Below are 20623 nucleotides of genomic sequence, written 5' to 3' on the forward strand. Positions count from 1 at the left end.
AAGGAGTGAAATTCTGTCTCTCTAAAAGTCCAACTTAAACTCAAACTCAAACGTTAATAATCTATATAAAAACAAAAATTATGATAGGACGACTCCAAAAAAAAAAAAAAAAAATGATTAACGTTGAAAAAAAAGAGGGTTTGGTTTTTAGGTTGAAATTTCTACTAACTATTTTTTTATATTATACTTGGCAGATAAAACATCTCATTTTTTTGGAGAAAAATAAAAAATGCAACCTATGTCTTCCAGCCTAGGAAACGATAATTTTTTATTTGATATGTTAAATATAAATTTGTTGAATTTGGTTTGGTTTTGAAGTAGAATTTGGGGATTCTATAAATTTTGAAGTTTTAAGTCTTGGGGTTTTTGGTATTTGTGTCTTAGTAGGTTGATCTTAATTCATCACCTTAAATGCTTTTTATTTAGGTTCATGTGATTTTTTGTTTTCTTATTAAAAGTTAAGATTTTTGGTTGATTAATTATTTGTTTGGATTAATTTCAATTAATTATTTGTTTGGATTCAAGATAAAAGATAATGGAATTAGGTATTATAATTTTGATATTGTTCCATGTTTTGAATTGTCTATATTGTTATTACTATGAGAAAGTCATATTGCTACTCAAATTTGAAACTTGGTGTGTCTTCCTCATATCATGGTCTTTATTTATATATTTGCAGTTTATATAAGTTTTGAGGGTGTGTGTGTATATATAACTATTGAGAGTTTTGTTTTATTAATTTAAGAACTGTAAATTATTTTGTAGGTTTCGGTAAGTATGCACTTACAACTCAATAACGTTCAATATTAGACAACACTTCCAAAGTATGGAAAAGTATAGAAGTTAAATATTTCTTCATTTTTTTTTAAAAAAAAAATACTAACTAGCAAAATGTCAATTTACTTATTGTTGAATTTTTTTTTTTAGAGTCAATAGCATTTTCATGCATTGCACGGATTAGCGACTAGTTAAAATAAAAGGAGATTTCAGTTAAAAAGTACTGAAGGTGAGGCAAACCCAATATATATATAATGTCCCAAATCTAATGTATAATTTAGAGATGTGACAACCGGGTCACACCCATAAACTTTTCCACAACTTTGCTATATGGCGATTCGTGAGTGATGAAAATAAAATAGTGGGTCCATGATTTCATTTCTCACGAGTTGCCACATAGCTAAGTAGTGATAAAGCTGTGGAAAATTTTGTGGCGCTAGATTTAATCATGCAATTAATATCCCACTTAATGTCAGTAACTGTTTTTTAAAAGGGGTTCAATAATAAGTATCAATTCTTCCTTTAAAAAAAAAAAAAAAAAAATTAACAGGTGTAATTCCATTGAATATTCTCTCATAAACAAAAGTTTTTTTTTTAGAAACATTTTGAGAAACAAAAGTTGGTAGCGCACACTCCCTTTCCTGTCTTATAATTGAGTCTTTCTTAGCTTAGAGATCTTTCTCAGGTTAATGATTAAGGGACATTGAAGTGCACACTCCCTCTTTTATGTGAAAGTACATAATAACACCAACACTTGTCTTCAAGGAGCCCAATCCTTAAATTAAATGTAAGATAATAATAAAAAAGTTATCAAGAAAAAAATGTATCTATAGGTATTATTACATAGTATTAATATGTGGAGGATTCTTCTGCGGGAGATCTTGGAGGTGACGATAAGAAAGGTTTTGGAGGGATTTGCAATGCTTCTATGTTTCCTTCTAACATTTCAATTACTTTACTCATGGATGGCCTATCAGATGGATTTGTCTGTATGCACCACAAACCCACTAAGATCATCTTTCTCACCATTGCGGTTTCCTCTGTAGTCATGTTAATGGGAAATCCTAAATCATTGTACTGTTCAAGACGCTTATAAATCCAATGTGGAAAATATATCTCACTGGTATCACTTATCACAACATCAATGTCCTTTTTTCCTCCAACCATCTCCAAAATCATCATTCCATAGCTATAGACATCAGATTTGTGTGAAACTACTCCAAAGCTTCTAATGAACACTTCTGGAGCTATATACCCTATTGTCCCTCTAGCTACTGCCATTGATATGTTACTCACATTCCTTGGAGAAAGTTTAGCTAGTCCAAAATCAGAGATCTTTGGGGAAAAATTTTCATCTAGAAGAATGTTATGTGGTTTTATGTCAAAATGCAAGATTCTAGTATTGCAGCCACGGTGCAAGTACTCAAGCCCCCGGGCAATACCGATTGCAATTTGGAACAATTTTTCCAATCCTAAGGGCATAGTGGTTGTCTCCGTGTTGTCACTGTGTATAAACTTTTCAAGTGATCCATTTGGCATAAACTCATAGATGAGAGCTCTTTTTTTACCTTCAAGACAAAATCCAAGAAGTGTGACAATATTAACATGGGAAGTTCTACTGATGCTTGCAACTTCATTGATAAATTCATCTCCAATTCCTTTTGATGCATTCAGGACCTTCACAGCTACGAGACGACCATTGAGTAGCTCTCCTTTGTAGACACCACCATAGCCTCCTTGACCCAGTTTAACCTTAAATGAATTGGTGAATTTCTTGACATCTGAGAATTTATATCTGTTTAGCGATAGTGGTCCGTAATTTCTAACAAATGCCTCAAGATCTGTCGTTCCAGAGGGATCATAAGAGATGCTTCGACTGAGTAAGGTTGAGGGATCATATTTCTTCTTCATGTGGCATCGATGGATAAAGAATATGACGCCCAGTATTAGAAGGACCATTATGAGACATGAGCCAGCACCTGGGTAAAAAAGGAAGTTCCAACTAGTTCAACTTCATAGTCTAAGTTGAGAAGTTTAGCAAACACTGCACAGAAGTGAGAGATGAAAATGGAAATATTACCTAAAACATACTTGAACCACTTACTTCCTCGCTTATCTGTAACCAAGGCAGAATAAATATAATTTTAGATAAATATATTGAACAGATATTTCTAAAATGTATATATATATATATATATAAAATGAATATATGATATTGTTTATGTATGTATTTAATAAAGTTCATGTGTAAAAGAGAGACATATATGTAGCCATTAATTAATTAAGTGCTAAAAGTATCCACCTAACGTATAAATACCTGTAATCTACTCACTCATTGCAAGTCAGGAAAATGAGTTTTCTTGGGTGCTTTCTAATTTATTTGTGTTTTAGTATTTCTCCTATTATTCTAAGCACTTAGTGTGTGCTTTTAAATTCCAACACTAACAGTAAGCAACGAAAAGAACGAGGTATCTGAACATTCATAACATCACAATAGAAATATAACAAGCTCATTCCATAACTTTTCTAAGCACTGAGGGTGTGCTTTTAAATATACAATGTGCTTCGATTGAACTTAAAGAAAAAGAAAAGATGCTCAAGGCCAAGAAGGAAGATAAACTTTAAGGTTAAGAATGTAGCACAGTTGCATCACGTATAACACAGGTAGAATAGGTTTTCAGATAAGAGTAACCAAAGAGCAATACTTGGGATACAACTTTTCTCACACAACACTTTTCACAACTTCTTAAGGTGGCAAGCTGGGAATGAATCAACATACTTTCACATAAATCTATCACTAACACCTCTTTATTAACCAAAATAGATCAGAGGAGAAGTGAAAAGAAATTCTAGTCAAGCTCAAAACCCAATATATAAGTGTGTATACAGTTTGAAAATGTATGACTACAGGGACATAATTTTGTTAGCAAATTGGTTGGATTTGAACCTGGTTTAGCTCATCCAAAATGTCCACAGAAACAGGTTACAAAGAAAAAGAGTGATTCTTGTTTTTTTTTTTTTTTTTTTTTTTTTTTTTTTTTTGATTGGATGAGTGAGTGATTCTTGTTCGTTGTGGAGTTAATGTAGCGTTTTGTCTTCCAAGCTATAATCTTTTTAATTTCTGAGAAGTGACTTAATTGGCACTCATTGATTTGACAGAATTTAGATGGGAATAAAAACTTAAAGAACTTATAGAATATCAAAGGAACAGACTATGCAAAATAAAAGGTAAAACTAAACCAATTAGCCATTCGAAAATTCAGATTGTCATTTTCTACTCTTGAAGAAAAATCCAACAAATCATTCATCCTGCCTAATTCATTTAGACCTATTAGGTGCCCTCGAGTGTGTTAGATTTACTTTTATTTTTGGTTTATGATTGTTGTTTGAAAAGGAGGGGAAAGACAAACAAAGGAACAAGCATCGAAAAAAGATTTTGTTCTCTCTAACAACTACCAAAGTAAGTTGATACACCAATTAAAAGTGATGTAATTTCAATCACAATAAATCATATCAGTTGTAAAAAATGTTGTTTAACATTACTTTACATTAGAAGACTTAATAAAAGAATTAGTATGGATAATGATTAAATGGTTAGACTTAGAATTAAAGTTGATACAACTTTTCTTCAAATTTTTGAAAATAGATTATTTGAAAAAAAAAAAAAACTATGCCTAAAAAACAAAAAATTGTGGTTATAAAAATTATATTTTAGAAAAGTCTTCAAAACGAGCCAAATTGTATTTAGGTGACCAAGAGTTCGTCTGATCTATTAAATATCTCTTTCAATTCGGGATCATTAAGGCCAATACAAATCTCTTTTGTTTTTCTTTTGGAAGTTTTAATTTCATTTGTATTGACAATTTTGGAGTCCATGATAAGAAAGAGATTTGGACAAAAACTTGGACAAACATAGTCTTAGACTAAATATACCATCAATATCCCTATTCCCTAGTAATGTTGACATCATGATGATATGTTATAATAGATATGTATTAGAGTAGGTAAAATATAAGTCAGACATACTAGAGAAAAAGAGCTACACCTACCAAGCAGTTGAGTGGAGCATAAGAAAGTAGTGTACAAATTAGGCAAGGGCATTTGTGGCATTAATGTTTGAACGCTATAATAATAAGAGTGGATGACTTTGAGTGAAGATTTGTTTGGTTGAACGGAAAGTGGAGAGTAGGAAGAAAATTATGATAAACATGATTTTGATTGCAGCGGATTTTGTGATTGCTGATTGGCATGTAAGAATAAACTCAAGTTTAACGTTAACCTCAATCTATTGGACTAAAGCGTTTGGTGCTAAGTCGAGATTTTGTATTTTGTCCACACACACACAAAAACAATGCCTAATTTAATTAATCGCCTTTATTATAAGCATAAACCGTAGCAAGAAAACTAAGTGCGACTGGTCCTTTAACTTTATGTGTGATTGAGTGTATTAGTGAGTTGTCATAAATAGTCCAACAAGTTTTGTTACAAGCATAGAATTCAAATTTACCCCCCACCCCCCCCCCCCCCCCCCCCAAAAAAAAAAAAAAAAAAAAAAAAACAATACAAAACAAAAGTCCATAATTTTTTCAATATTTACCAACGGTGAAGAAAGTGCTATACTAAACATGTACAAGTGAAATCAAAATGCTTAAAAATCTAGAAAACGTTCAAGAATATTCAATGTTCCTAATGTGTTTCAAGAATTTAAAAATTATACCACCATTTTGTAAATCATCAAACACACACAAAGAAAAGGAAATAAAGTTCTCATCAGTACTACTTGATACAGTTTATTCAGTCGTTTTATTTCAGATAATTTATGAGCACATTTTATTCTTATCTTTTCTAAGGGAGTTTGGAATTAAAAATTCTATGATTTGTTAATTACTAGTATTTCTATGAAACAAAAGTAGTTAATAGTACTATAATTATAGTTTGATTTTTGACTCTCATATGAAAATCCAAACGGCTTCTCACAGCGTCATTTAAAGACTTTGTAACTAAAATCCACAATTTTTCCTGTCACTAGAAATATTGAAAACCATACATTAAAGTTTCACCCCCCCCCCCCCCACCCCCCACCCCACCCCACCGCAAAAAAAAAAAAAAAAAAAAAAACTCATTTGGTAATGTTATTCTAGTAATGTTGTTTAAATGTTAATACGTGCTGTGTTGTTTAAATAACAAAAACTGTTATTTAAACAACACAACCAAACAAACCCAAAAGTCACTAGTATTTGTTGTGAGTTGTCACACAAGGGTTTGGTTACAGCTTGAAGAGTCTCAATTAAGAGCACTTGTAGCAATGGAGCTAAAAGCTATATAGCTATTTTAGCTCCACCGAAACACAAAAAAACTCATACAACAGTGGAACTAAACCTTTTTTTTTTTTTTTTAGCTTCATTGCTACAATGCACATCTACTTATAGATATGCACTGTAACTTAAAGCTAAAAAAAAATATTTTTATTTCCTGCCCGGTTGTGTGTGTGGCTGTGATGGTTGTGTGTAGTGAATATATTATTTTATTGCAGTAGATATCTTATTTTATTGTGATGTTTATATTATTTTATTATGTTAAAATCTAAAATAGATCTACTGATACAACATGTATAAGTAAAATAAATAAAATAACTTTTTGTAATATCAAATAACTAAATTTTTAACTATATTGTTATGGATTCTCTAATAGAGTCCTCTTCGTACTTCAATGAAATAAACATAGTCCTTCTGTGGGGCCATTAGAGCAATAAAAGTCAACAAGACCGGTCAACACGTATGACCCAGTCAATGGGAAAAAATTTTGGTAATTCTATTTACCATTCACGTACGGTAAAAGAAGAATTCCAAATGAGATACTTGGATGGAGTGCTATGCTATTCATGACTTCTTTTTTTGTGCTAATGCTATTCAGGACTTTGTGAACACAATTGTGAGAATATTTGCCTATAGTCTTAAAATTCAATTATTACTTTCTAATTTTTTTTCATCAAAATATTTAAAGTTCAAATCTTTCATCTTATTTTAAAATATTAAATTTTTTATTAAAAAAGAAAAAGAAAAAGAAAAAAAAGGTAAAATCTCTCCTCCTATCGTAAATATCAAATTTAAAAAAGAAAAAAGAAAAAAAGAGAGAGTACTCAGCCTTCATTCAAAGACCATATCTTATGAGCTAATTTGACTTTTTTAAAATAAATAAATAAAATTCTGGCTATTCTTTTTTTTTTTTTAGGCAAATATCATAATAACTCACTTCAAATAAAAGAGAACACTCAAGACTAAAAGTACTAACTTTGAGTTGTGGATGGGATGTCTACTGTGTGATGAGTGATGATAACAAGATTTCACTATATATTGTCTATCCCAAAAACTTGTAACTTATTCGTAAACATATTGGAAACTCTAGCAAAAAATTAATATTATAGGATTGGTGATTCACCATCTTCAATCTCGCTTAAAGTCTTAAGGCCACAAATTTTTTTGATTTCTATGAGAAGCATTGTGAATGGACTCGCTCAAAACAAATTAAGATGATTCCACCATCCTAACAGATTATGACAACTTATTAAAGCATGACTTAGACCCGATTGAGGATCAACTCTATTGCCTACTAAATGGACCCACATTTAGCTAAAGCAAACAAACCATGTGAATGTTATGCAATTGTTAACTATGCCTGCTACCCAAAGCCACCTAAAGCAAACAGACCATGAGAATGCTATGCAATTGTTAACTATGCCGACTACCCAAAGCCAAAGAGAAGTGTTAAACTATGACATTATGTGAACTATAGCTAAGAATAGGAACTATATTCTAAGCAAAGGTCAAGAAATATGTGTTTCAGCTTAATCTAGGAAAATGAGGAGAAACGAGCATGCATACCTTTACTTGAACAGACAGAAGGTTGCTCTCCATCACGGAAAAAGCAGACAAATTTATGTGAGGAGGAGTTATAACCGCATGTCCCACCTGATGCCACACACAACCCACAGGCAATCCCCTAGGAATTATGGTAGTCCACATCAAAACCTTGATTCAGTACATTCTGAAGTCACAAAGACTCATCAATAAGAGCAGTCCCTAAAACTGGAACTCTAATATTTCCATGGCATTTCTCAAAAAGCTCGTGGATCCCCGTGAAGGATTCATTTACAAAGTAATTAGCGGTATTATCTAAGCCGCAGGAAAAGATCGCTCCATCCAATCCGCTAAGGGCAGTCATAGAACAAAGTTAGGTTTTGATCGGTTGGTGTGTGATAATCGAAGTTATTAAAATCCAAAGTGGTATTGACGAACTTTGGAGTTGGAGGACATGGACTATTCCAGAGGTCCGATCTTGCAATGGTCATAATATAATGAGATTGGTTGATGTTTAGTACGCGGAGCTCTAGTTCTTCAAAGCTGATAATAGGGTATTCATTGTCGCGGCACGTAAGCTTGAACTCTGGAAAACCGCAAGGTTCAGGTCATTTATCTCTCAAGAAAGGGTACGAAATGTTTTTGACCCTTCCACAATCAAAAGGACGCCTGCACTCAACAAAGCGTTCATCGTCGGTGCCGTAAGATGGTGGTAATATTGTTAAGAAGAAGAATAGGGTGATGAGGGAAGAGAGAACTAGATGATGGGAATTCATATTTAGAAGATAATTAAAAAAAGAAGTGGGAGAGAAGTAATGTTTATGACGCAGCCTAACGTTGAACGAAGACTGGTAAGTCCGAAAGAGATTAAAGAGTCCACTCCACAGATTGATTTTTAATTAAACGGGATTAGTCTGGACCCTGGAGGCAAATTTTCCCACCGACTTTTCCACGCCATTCTTTTATGTCTGAGACTGCCGTTTTATGGTTCATAAGTCCTAAAGAAAATGATTTTCCTCAATCCCAGAAAGTTGCACTCATGGCCCAGTTGCTAAGTTCACCCGGCTATCAAAAATAGGAATAATTTTATTCAACCAATTAATTGGACTGGCAAATTGGATTCAATTTCAACCATCTTTAAAATAAATAATAATAAGCTATTTACGCCCATCCTTAAATGAAATTAAAAGACTTTCTTTTAAGTTTTGTGGTAAAAAAGTAGACCCCAATGACTTTTCGTGGAATAGACAGAATTGTCTTTCTGTTCTAGGCAAGTTCATTTTTTTGGGGCATTTTCGCCTACCAAGCTATGACTTTAGTCATTTCCCCGAAAAAAAAAGAAAAAAAAGAAAAGAAAGAAAAGCTATGACTTTAGTGGAACTACTTCAAAGGTCTGCTCGCCTCCACTAACACGGAAGAATATACCTTGATTCTGGTATATATACCTTCACGGTCACAGTAAGTGGGTCCCACTAATGAGTGAGATCCACTTGTTACGAATGAGAAGATACATAATTGTAACAAGGTATACCTTCTCTCGCTAACATTAAGTTAATAATTAAATTAATTTTAGAGAGAGGTTGTTTACCGTGTTTATCAACAAAAATGAGGGCATTATTCTCATACACTTCTTATTATTGGACATCATCTATTCTCCTCAACTATTTCATATTTTAAATGTAAACATCATACCTGAAACTACGGATATTATATTAACAGAGTGTACATTAACAAATGTGAAAAGAACAATTACAAAAATAAATAAATAACCAATAGGAACAGAATAATTACTATTAAAAAAAAAGATTTATTGCAACAACAAAAAATAGTGATAATAAATCATTATTGGTTTTTCAAGTTAATTTTTGTTGCAATAGGGACTTTTAATTAAGAGTGTTACTTTAAGACCATTGTTTTCAATTATCTTTTTAAAATACCATTCAAACCAATTTAGAAATAAACTTTTTCCTTGAAGTAATATTACTTGTACATATATCTCTAATTGACATAATTTTTGTTATACACCAATATATCTGGGTCCATTCATTTTTTTTTCATTCTTTGACTTGCCTATCAATTCCCACATCTCTCTAAAATAAAAAATTTAGAAACCAAATAGTTTATTGATTTATTTATTTATTTATTTTAGACACATAAATGGTTTAAATATAGTAAAAAAATCGAGAGGAAACACAGAAGAGCTAGAAATTATAAGAAAAGAATAATCTAAAACATTAAACTAAAACATCAATTGATTTTATGTAAATAAAAATTGAACCTAAATCTAGATCTTATTTGATGATAAATAATTTTCCTAGTTAAGCTAATTAAAAATTATTATTATTATTTTCATTTTTTTTTGCTGGATAATTGTTTATTGTGGGGATAGAATTCTCATGCTCACGATTACAAGGAAAATCGGGTACCCCTGAACTACGTGGTAATTAAAAGTTAAAACTGATTCTGTATTAAACTCTTAATTGAATTCTTTTCAATATATTTTTTAACCTATATGAAATAACCAGTCGGACCCACCCTTGGTAAAAAATAACCACTACCGAGTATTGACTACTATTAATCTCGGTCTCCATTAGCATGAACCTTTGACCCACTCTTGGTAAAAAATAACCACTATTGACTAATATTAGTATCGGTCTCCATTAGGCATTAGTATGGCCTCTTCCTCCACTTTTCCTTTTGCCTATGTGCATATCGCAATTATCGCCATCAACAATCAAATGATGAAAAGGAGACTTACAAACCGTAATACAATACAAAATAAATCTAAACTAAAAGCAGTGAACAGAATTTATCATGTGGAACCGGAACCATGCATCTGTCCCCATGAGAATTACAGAGAGCATACCTTTGCAGCTGTTACTATTTGTGCTTCCATCGTTGCAAACGCACAAGTACTCCTCAGCCGTAGCGTTGTATCCACAATACCCTTCAGAGTTCTCACATGTAACACAATCCTTATCTCTTCCCCAATCAAGCACAAAGCCATCATTCATAGCCACACCAAACCGAACAATCAAATCATCAATATTAATCTCAGTCTGTATATGTCTAACTGTCGCTACCACTTTCTCCTTGCAATTCTTTGACCAATCAAAGCCCTCCGTCTCATGATTCTCCACAAAAACAAAAGACCGGTTGCTACTAATACTCAAGCACGGGATGAAAGGCACATTTGGAGGGTAGGAAATGCAATTAAAGTAAAAACTGAGATTCAAATCCATTGAAGAATAGTTCAAAGGTAGCGTCTCTAGAGAAAAGTTTTGACGTGGTCTTGGGCACCTTTGGTTGGTGGTGACATCAATATCAACAAGGGTTAGGGTATGGTTGGTATAATTTATATCTTTCACGGAGTAGTTCCGGTCACCGGGTAAGCCAAGTACGGCCTTGTCGTTCTCGCACCTAACGCCAAACCCCGGGTAGCCACAATATTGCTGATCAAAGGAGCTTTCACTACGAACCCAAAAAGGGTACCTGATGATATCCTCACCGCAGTATTGTGGTAGGCATAAAGGAATAGAATTGGTGCCTAAGGAGTTGATGAAGAAGGAGAAGGAGAGGATGAGGAGGTAGCTAAGGAATTGTGACATGGTGAAGCGTCTGAAACAATAGCACGCGAACCGTTGTTTCCGTGATCCGGGTAAAATACTTCTTTGGTATGTTTGGGTAAAATTCTGAAAATTGAAAATTGAAAATAGAAAATATTATAATAAAATAATTTTAAAATATGTAAGTAGTATTGTGAAATTTATTTTTAATAAAAAATAATTAAAAAGTGAAATTTATGGGTCCGTAAACAATATATTTATATATTGTTCATGATTAACTTGATCAAATAGTGCCACTGAAAAAAAAAAAAAAAAAAAAATCAGAAAACGAAAACGCAGGCCTTATAATTCGAATCCAAACTCCCTTTTTATATAAACCAAACATATTTTGGTACTATGCTACTTTCTCACTCTATATTGGGTCCACCATTCTGCCTTTACCTTTAGACTTGTTCCTTGGAATTAATTACGTTACGAATAAAGAAAATTTCATCCAAAAATTCACGCGCTCTCTTTCGCATTTATTACTAATCTTATTTGGATCTATCACTACAAAAAATTTCCACTCATCCATAGACTCGCGTGTATATTGACATGACAATTGACAATGCACGAAATTGTGGTCCTGCACTACTGCCGACTCCTTCCAGGCAAGTTTAACAAATACTATCCAACACGTTGCGGAAAAGTTTCGGAGAACTGAAATGGACCTTCTTGACCTTTAATTGAAGAGCAGCTTATACAGTTTAAATTTTATTCTTAAGTTTTTTATATTTCATTTTCGGTTTTGGAAAATTGCATCCAAAAATTCACGCGCTCTCTATCACAATACAGCTTGTTTGGTAAAATAGGTGTCCCTAAACTTTTCCATTCAATTTTGCATCACACAAAATTTCCACTCCTCCATTGACTTTGCATGTATTGACACGACAATGCACGGAATTGTGGTCTTGCCGACACCTTCCAGGCAAGCTTAACAAATACTATCCAACACGTTGCGGAAAAATTTCGGAGAACTGAAATGGATCTTCTTGACCTTTAATTGAAGAGCAGCCTATATAGTTTAAATTTTATTCTTAATTTTTTATATTTCTTTTTTAGGTTTTGGAAAATTTTAAATTTGAGTTTTATTTTCTCATTATAGAAACTTATTTAGGACTATTTTAGTCAAAATTGACTCTTTATATTAAATAATATTAATTAGGATTAGTTTAAGACTATTAACAGAGCAATACAAAATCAAATTCAACAAAACCAATGAATAACAGACAAAAAAATCTCATTACAAATTATATCAGTAATTGCTAATTTTCATCACTTTTTTTTTTTTTTTTTTTTTTTTTTATATACCAGCAAATTTTCATCACTAATTGCTAATTAACATATTTTTTAAAGTCCATCATTACTTGAATCGTTGATTTTTAAAAAAAAAAAAAAAAAAAAGGAAAACGTAATTCTAATTTCAAAACCAAAATCACGGATGACAAAAGAGGAGAATAGTAAGACTTATACGGCAGAAAGTGAGCAAAAGTGAAAATAATGGGAGTGGTTCTAGTCTTCTACAACTACCATTTTTTGCTATAAGTTTGATATGACAGATTGTGAGTGATTATCTATCACTTACATACCTAATCATTATTTTTTCTTCATTTATCACACATGGTCACTTCACAGTTGTGATAAAGAAGTTGTGTAATAGTTTATGGTACTAATTTTTTTTTCAAATAAAAGTGATAATCAAAATTTGTATCTCTCACACATCTTTAAGGATGATTTCACTTTTACCCTTTTTTTAAGGGTTGATATGTTTATTAGAAGAATCAAGTCTTTGACCTACTACCATTGCACATCTTTGACGTAATAATCATTCTACAAGTATAAGCGTTTGTGAGCTGTGAAGGTAAGGACTGGGATTCAAGTATCTAGTAAGGAATTTCATACACATATACACTAAAATTAAGTTAAAGTAAAATTTCTATTTTGTAATTAAAAAAATCAATAAAAAAAAGAAAAGGTTTTGACCTACTAACCCAAACCAATGACAATGGTATGCAATTGCCAAAAAGAAGTAAAGAACGATTAACTACGCGATTACGTGTCTTCTAAAAAACAATCAATGAATAAGCACGCCTATTATGTGGCCTATAGGTAAGATGAGCCTAAGAAGAAGCACTATATAGTATATACCATCAAAATTCAAAACCAAACCAAGAACAAGAAGTATGCTATAGCCTAATCCAGGAAAGTGAGATGAGAAAAGAGCAAGCATATTTTTACCTGGGCAGGTATAAGAGGAGCAAACATATTCCACATCGAATCCTCGATTCAATACTTCCTGAAGCTCGTTCATAAAAGGAGCCCGTGAAATTGGAACACGGATACTTTTACTGCAGTTCTTTAAGTCCTGAAGCCTGCTCGCCGTGAGGAATTCTTCCCCAAAGTAAGCATTATTACGCGTAACAGTATCGCCTGATTTGCAAGTAAACTCATGTCCGTCCGGTATGTGTACTCCAGGAGAGCAGTTGTAGAACAAAGTTATGTTTTGAAAGGCCGAAGCGTAAGAGTAGTCGAAGTTGGTAAAATTCAAAGTGGTATTGAAATTGTTTTGAGGACAAGAACCATCCCAGAGGTCCGATCTTGCAATGGTCATGATTGGATGAGATTCGCTGATTTTTAGTACGCGGAAATCTAGTGGTTCAAACCTGATAATCGGGTATTCATTTTGGTGGCACTCGAGTTTGAACCCTTCACGACCGCAATATTCAGGTCGATCACCTCCCCAGAAAGGGTAAGAAACGTTTTGGATGCTTCCACACTCAAAGGGACGACTGCAATTAGCAAAGCGTTCATAGTCGGTGCAGTACGATGGTGTTTGTATGGATAAGAAGAAGTATAGGGTAACGAGGGAAGAGAGAGCTAGATGATGGGCATCCATGTTTAGAAGATTATGAAGAAAATTAGTAAAGGGTGATTGAGAGGTAATGCTTATGACACAGCCACATAATGTTGAACCAAGACTAGAAAGAGAGATAGAATGATAGATGGATGAGATGAACCCACTTATTTATTGTTTTGACGAAGAAAGGTGAGGTTTTTAGAATAGTATTCACGAGAAATAGATAGACAGAGAGAGAAGAGAATATTGACTTCGACTTTCTGAGATCAGCTAGCGTGACAAATCTTTGTTTGAATGTGAAGACGGGCGAAAGACGCAACGAAATTGCCAAAACAAATTCACCAAAAAAAGAAAGAAATTGCCAAAACAAAACAAAACAACAAAGTTTCCTACCTATTTCAGTACTACAAATAAACTGTTGTTTCGTCGAAATTACCAATTTTATTTAACTTTTCTATAGATTGATGTGGTGTGTTCGAATTAATTGTATACAAATTAAGAAATATAGAGCTGTTTGGTGTGGCATTTTAAACAACAGTTTTTAATTTTTAAACAATATTAAACGTTTTTTTATATTTTTTTTTTTATCCGCGCGTATTTTTAAAAAATGCAAACAACTTTATTAAAATAATATTACCAAACGAGCCATAGTACTCTCCTTTCAATTCTTTTCTTTTCTATCTTTTACCTTCTAAAATATTGAACAGCATTTTATATGAATTTTACAGTTCAACTTGTTTTTTAAATCCTTTTACAGTTTACCTATATAAAAAAAAAAAAGTACATAAACTACTTTTCCAAAACAAGTTAAAAGGAAAAGGCGTAAAATTATTCTTTATTAATTGGACAGATATTGCAAATTTGCAATGGATTATGTAAACATGATTGAAAAGAATCAAAATTCAAAATCAACAAGATATGGAGATATTTTTCTCACAGCCGTGTTTGAAGATCTGAGGAGCTTAGAGCATCTCCAACCGGTTTTGCTATCTCATCTTATTTTACCATCCCAAAAACCTATTTTATCAATTATACCATACCATTTTACAATACACCCAGTATCCCAAAACTCTATTATTTTACCATTTTATTAAAATATTATTTTTTAATATTTCTTTATTATTTCTTTCCAACGTCATTTCTTTTTCAATGAATACGGAGAAAAAGAAACCGACTCATCCGAAATCTCCTCCGAAATAAATGAGGAGGATATATTGGTGTGTCGGCAAAGTATTCGAGATAAAATCTTTTATGGCCTGCCAAACGATCACATTCGATATACTGACGACGTTTACGTTGTGATGTTGAACCCTTAAGACCTCGCCTCATTATCTGATCCTCGTTTGAGTCATCAAAAAGCAATTTGCGAAGCCTAGAGCAACCCATAGTAACAACCTTGAAGACAACAGTGTTAGGATATTATCACTATTATTGCAAAGCAAGCAGAGATTACATTATGGAAAGGGAACAAGTAGATATATTATTAGATAAACAAAGCTTAAAATTTGTCAAAGCAAAAGTCCCCTAGTAAAGATTGATAAGAAGTAAAGCATATAGGGGATGCTAGGACTAGCACTTTACAGTCCAGGACTTTCAACATCATACTAGACAATGACCTCTTAAACTATTACTCATTATTAAATTAATATCTACAAAAGCAATAATGGTCCCAACCAGAGGATTTAATTCTCTCCACTCTATTCTTTGTAATGCATATCTCCCTCTCTGCTTGTTCGTGTGTTTGTGTTGTGGGCTTAGTGCCTCTTCTAACTTGGAGAGTAATTGATCTTAGGATTCTAAGGGAAGCTATGTATGCGTAGATTTAGCGTAGAGTCTGATGATCTGGAGGTGATATTCTGCTTTCAAGCACCCCAATACTGACAAATAATGTATTGGCTCTGCACCACAGTGTTTCTTCATGAAATCGTGGCTTTGTCAAGTACATAGTAATTGTGAAATATCTACAGGTTCTTTCCCTTTCCCGTTGTGTCTCTAGCTTTGTCAATAACATACAATATAAACTCAAGATAATATCTTAAACTCAATCTCAAAGTTTGAACACCACAATTTTAGCATACAATATAGACTCAAGATTTCCCATCTCGTTAAGAAAGAGGTCAAGGGCTAAAAAGCATTTATTAAATGGCCAATATCTCTAGTTTTAATTCAAGTATTAAACTCTCGTTCACAGTATAGTAAAGACTAAATATTCATTCATGTACTGAAGTATTAATCAAGAAATTGAAATACTAGCTTGTCATTTAATTTTACCATTAAATAAGCCAGAAATAGAGAAAGGGCATAAAGTTCAATTTTAATGGTAGGGACATAAATAGGGAAAGGGCATAAAAAAGTTGTCACTTTCCATTAATTGTGACCATCTAGTTTAGTTAATCAATCTTATTATAAGCAAAAATACATCATCAAACATAGAAACGACATAAGTTTTTCATATAAGCAAAAATGATGTGATTACATAAGTGGCACAACCTACTGCCAATTGATCAAGTTGGAACAATACATCATCTACATGTTCCAAACCTATGCTTAAAATAAGCCACTACCAAAATAAGGTTGAAACAAAATATCATCTACATATGCCAAACCCCAACCCATATATAATTTACTACCAAAATATGGTTATGACAAAACATCATCTCCTTGGGTCAAACCCAACTATTTACTCTAATTGTTGCCTTGCAAGGATTTGATCCTTGAGATTTTCAAAATAAAGTCTTTCTTTGTCATTCATGCCACTTGTATCCATGGTCATTATTCTTCCCTCCTCCCTAATAGTTTCAAGACAAAGCCTTTCCTTTTCAATATCAACTCTTTGCGCCTCCCTAATAGTTTCAAGATGAAGCCTTTCCTTTTCAATATCAGCTCTTTGCGTATCCACTCGAACCCTATCTGCTTTGATGCGAAGAGCCTCTCTGTCTTGTTCATGTGATTCCTGAAGATATTCCAATTTTTTTGCCAAATAATCATCAAAATCCTTATCATCATCTGTTCTCTTTCCCTTAGCCTTTTCGGCTTTTTTGCCAATTGGTCTCTCTACCTCCATTATGTCATCATCATTACTACCAACTTGATCAATTGAACTAGGAGTTTGAGGGAGCCCTTTTGATCTTTCCTTAGGCATACTCCACTTTGGTTGGTTCTTCAACACAACCCAACAATGTTCAAATGCAAAAGCTATTTTTTTGCCGGTTGTTGGAGCTGGTGAAACTTTATATAGATCCTTTGCATCTTTCAACTAGATTTTAAAAAAATAAATAAATAAATAATTAGTGTCTTGAAACTATTCAGAAATTAATATTGTGACACCATAAAGTTCAATTTATACCTTGTCCTCGTCAGTCCCGCCACTTTTATTTCGGGCTTCAATTTTAGCCATGAACCCAGCAAACCTATTTGTCTCTCTATTAATATTTCCCCATTGACTTTGGAGGGAGGAAGCCAAACGTGTGGTTCTGTAAGTATTGTTCTCGCAAAAGTATTGCCAAATTTTCTCCAAAAATTTTTCAACCCTTTGATCAATACCTTGCACGGCATCCATGCTAATGTTAAGCCATGCAGAGACGAGGAGGTTGTCCTCATCTACACTAAAGTTGCCACCACGTTTTGTTGGATTAGGGGTGACAATTTCAACTTCTGGACAAGACTCTTGGATGGGCATTGAAGTATTTTGAGACCACTTAAAAATGGTGCCAGAAAATCATCATCATCCATTTGTGAGATATTAGCATATCGTGTTATCTCTTCTTGTGTACCCATCATTTTTAAATAAGGAACTTAAAACAGTTAGTGTATGAAGTCAATTAGAGCCAACTCACAAAGTCCAAGAGTTCAAATATTTGTGGTAAGTGATTACTACAATTAGAAATACAAGCTTAACCAAATCTACAAGAGTTCAAAGCCTTCACATATTATGATTGGTGGCAGCTTCTCACATATGGCAATATCCTACAATATATGTTGACAGAAATACAACAGTAATTTTTTGTTACAGAAATACAAGCCCTTTACACAGCCAAATATTAATAGAATACAGCAACAAATATAACTCAAAATATACTCTCTGCAAACACAGTCCATACATGGCCAACATGTACAAATAGAAATCAAATAAAACCATAGAGTTGAACACAACAAAAACCACTGATAGAACCTTTGCATACAACATATTAATTTTTTGAAGAAAAAATCAGTAAACAAGAACACCGATTATCTAATAAAATTGGGATTTTGTTAAAATTGGGATTTTGGTAATTGAAGTTGAACCTGAGCAAACTTTCTGAAGATGCTAATCTGACAGCGAGCAAAAACCCCTCGTGATGAAGCTGAATCCCACCTCTGCAAACATCAATAGCAATTCTTAGATCAAAACCCAACCACAAACACAAGCTGAATCCCCCTTTTTCTTGCAGGAAGAGAAAAGAAACACAAACACAAAAACTCGAACATGGATCAAGACCCACCTAGTAAATTGCTTTGATTTTGATTTTGATTTGATTTGAGAGACTGACAAAGCTTCGTTTGAGATTTTGCAAACAAAATTTTAATCCAAACCCACAAACCCTTAAGAACCCTTGAGAATCTCGGTTTGAAGAGAGAGAGTGATGTAGTGAAAAGGTAAATGGGTATCTAGAGTGTCGGGTTTATCAGATGAGTGAATCAGTAAAACGGATTTGGAGATAGGTGAGGATGAATCGGCATTCGGCAGAGGCTTGGTGATTCGGAGAGAAAAGCGAGGTTTGGTGATGGGTGAGGGTGATGGAGTGAAAAGTTAAATGGGTATCTAGAGTGTTGGGTTTATGAGATGAGTGAATCGATAAAACGGATTTGGAGATGGGTGAGGGTGAATCAGCATTCGATAAAGGCTTGGTGATTCGGATAGCGACTTGGTGATTGGAGAGAAAAGCGAGGCTTGGTGATAGCGGCTTGGTGATTGGAGAGAAAAGCGAGGTTGGTGACAGTGGCTTGGTGATCGAAGAGAAAGAGAGAAGCTTGATGGCGCGAGAGAGAGAGAGGGGATGAAAGCCCAGTACTATAGCGCTATGTCAAAAAAATTTGGTCTTTGATGGTTTTAGCCATCCAATTGCTAGCGTATTCTGGGCCTGTATGCCAAATGTACTTTACATTTGGCATTTGACAAGCTCATTACTGATGCTCTTAGATGGTTATATTATATGCCTGGTTTGAAGGCATGAATAATTTCTTCCAAACTGAACAGCCTTTTTCATGATTTCTAAAGGATCTATAAAATATATATATATCTGCAAAAACTAGCTATCCCGCTATCTCATCCCTAAAAGTTTGTTTTCTTTTTTTCTTTCGTGGGCTTGTACCATCTAAGATTGATGCTTACTAATTTATTTATTTTTATTTTTTTTAGAAAGTGATGCTTGCTAATTTAGTTGACCATGCCTGTCACATGCTATATAATTGACCTTAAAAAATGTCATACTTGACCAATTTAATTAGGACTCTTCAACAACCTCTCTAAAATCCTGGCCCAAATACACATACTCGCGTGAAAAGCTAACCAATAAACAAACTACACTAAGAGAATCTAACCAATACCTACACTATAAGGTGAAGATGTTCATTCACCAAAAACAAAAAATTCTAGTACAACTTCTAAGAAACGTGAATCTTTCCAACAATTGGACGCATTCACTTTTTTTGTCTCTTCAATATATATACAATGGTTGAAAATGATATTTTATCTCACGTTGAAATTTCAACGCAATTTTGCGTTGTTCAATCTCACCGGACAATGACATAAATGGCCCCTAATTTTATGTCTTTGCATGCCACTCGGCTAGTAAACTTTTTAAGGTTAGAAATTATTTTAAACATATTCGAATCTCAATATCATATTAATTGATGGATATCCTAGCAACTCGCCTAGTCATGGATGATGCTGAGATCGTCGGTAGTTGGGTTCGTCCAAATAAACCAATACGAGCTCGTCCAACCTCCTGCACAATCAATGAAAAGAAAGGGGATCCTCTTAGGTGGTCAACGGTGTGGTGCCAGCCACAAAGTCTCCAATGGTAAAGTCAAAGAACAGAGCTTAGGAAATGGAAAGAATTTGGTGATCAGAGTAAGAGGTGATCAATGTGTCTTTCCCCTATCTAGGATTTGGTTGGTCCTATAAATAGACTCACCTTACTAGCCGTTGTCCTCCTTGAATGGTGACTTGAAAGCTTGTTTGGTAACACCTCAGGCCTACATAATTCGGCCTTAATGGAGGTTCCAACGATCTTATCTCTAATACGTAACCGTTGGGGCATTGAATTGCTGTCTTTATGACACTATACCTCGTCCAGGCTGGCTCCTCTGGACTAGGATAATTATTTGGTCTATCAGTTGCCCCCGTATTCTGAGATCATCCTTGCGTGATGACGATCTTGAGAATATGAAAGGTCCTTTGCTCAGATGTGACTCTTGAGTGCTTTTCCTGTTGTGTCCGCATTTAATACGAAGTGGTGGCGTCGTACGTGTCGTGGCCACATGGT

At 33.7% G+C, this 20623-nt stretch overlaps 1 protein-coding gene across 2 annotated transcripts; it reads right to left on the reverse strand.

The window, feature by feature from the left end:
- Positions 1-1531: 1531 nt before the first annotated feature.
- On the reverse strand, positions 1532-14266 carry LOC126702075 (LEAF RUST 10 DISEASE-RESISTANCE LOCUS RECEPTOR-LIKE PROTEIN KINASE-like 2.5). Of its 2 annotated transcripts, none has more exons than XM_050400690.1 (3): positions 13478-14266; positions 2858-2893; positions 1532-2756 (listed from the first exon to the last, which is right to left on the reverse strand). In XM_050400690.1, the coding sequence occupies exons 1-3, from the start codon at positions 14133-14135 to the stop codon at positions 1627-1629; spliced, it is 1824 nt and encodes a 607-aa protein (XP_050256647.1). In that variant the 5' UTR covers positions 14136-14266; the 3' UTR covers positions 1532-1626. The 2 variants fall into 2 exon arrangements, with proteins under 2 accessions (XP_050256647.1, XP_050256646.1); XM_050400689.1 differs by lacking the exon at positions 13478-14266 and adding an exon at positions 10501-11313.
- Positions 14267-20623: the final 6357 nt, after the last annotated feature.

The sequence above is a fragment of the Quercus robur genome, chromosome 10, assembly GCF_932294415.1.
Source record: "Quercus robur chromosome 10, dhQueRobu3.1, whole genome shotgun sequence".
NCBI lineage: Eukaryota > Viridiplantae > Streptophyta > Magnoliopsida > Fagales > Fagaceae > Quercus > Quercus robur.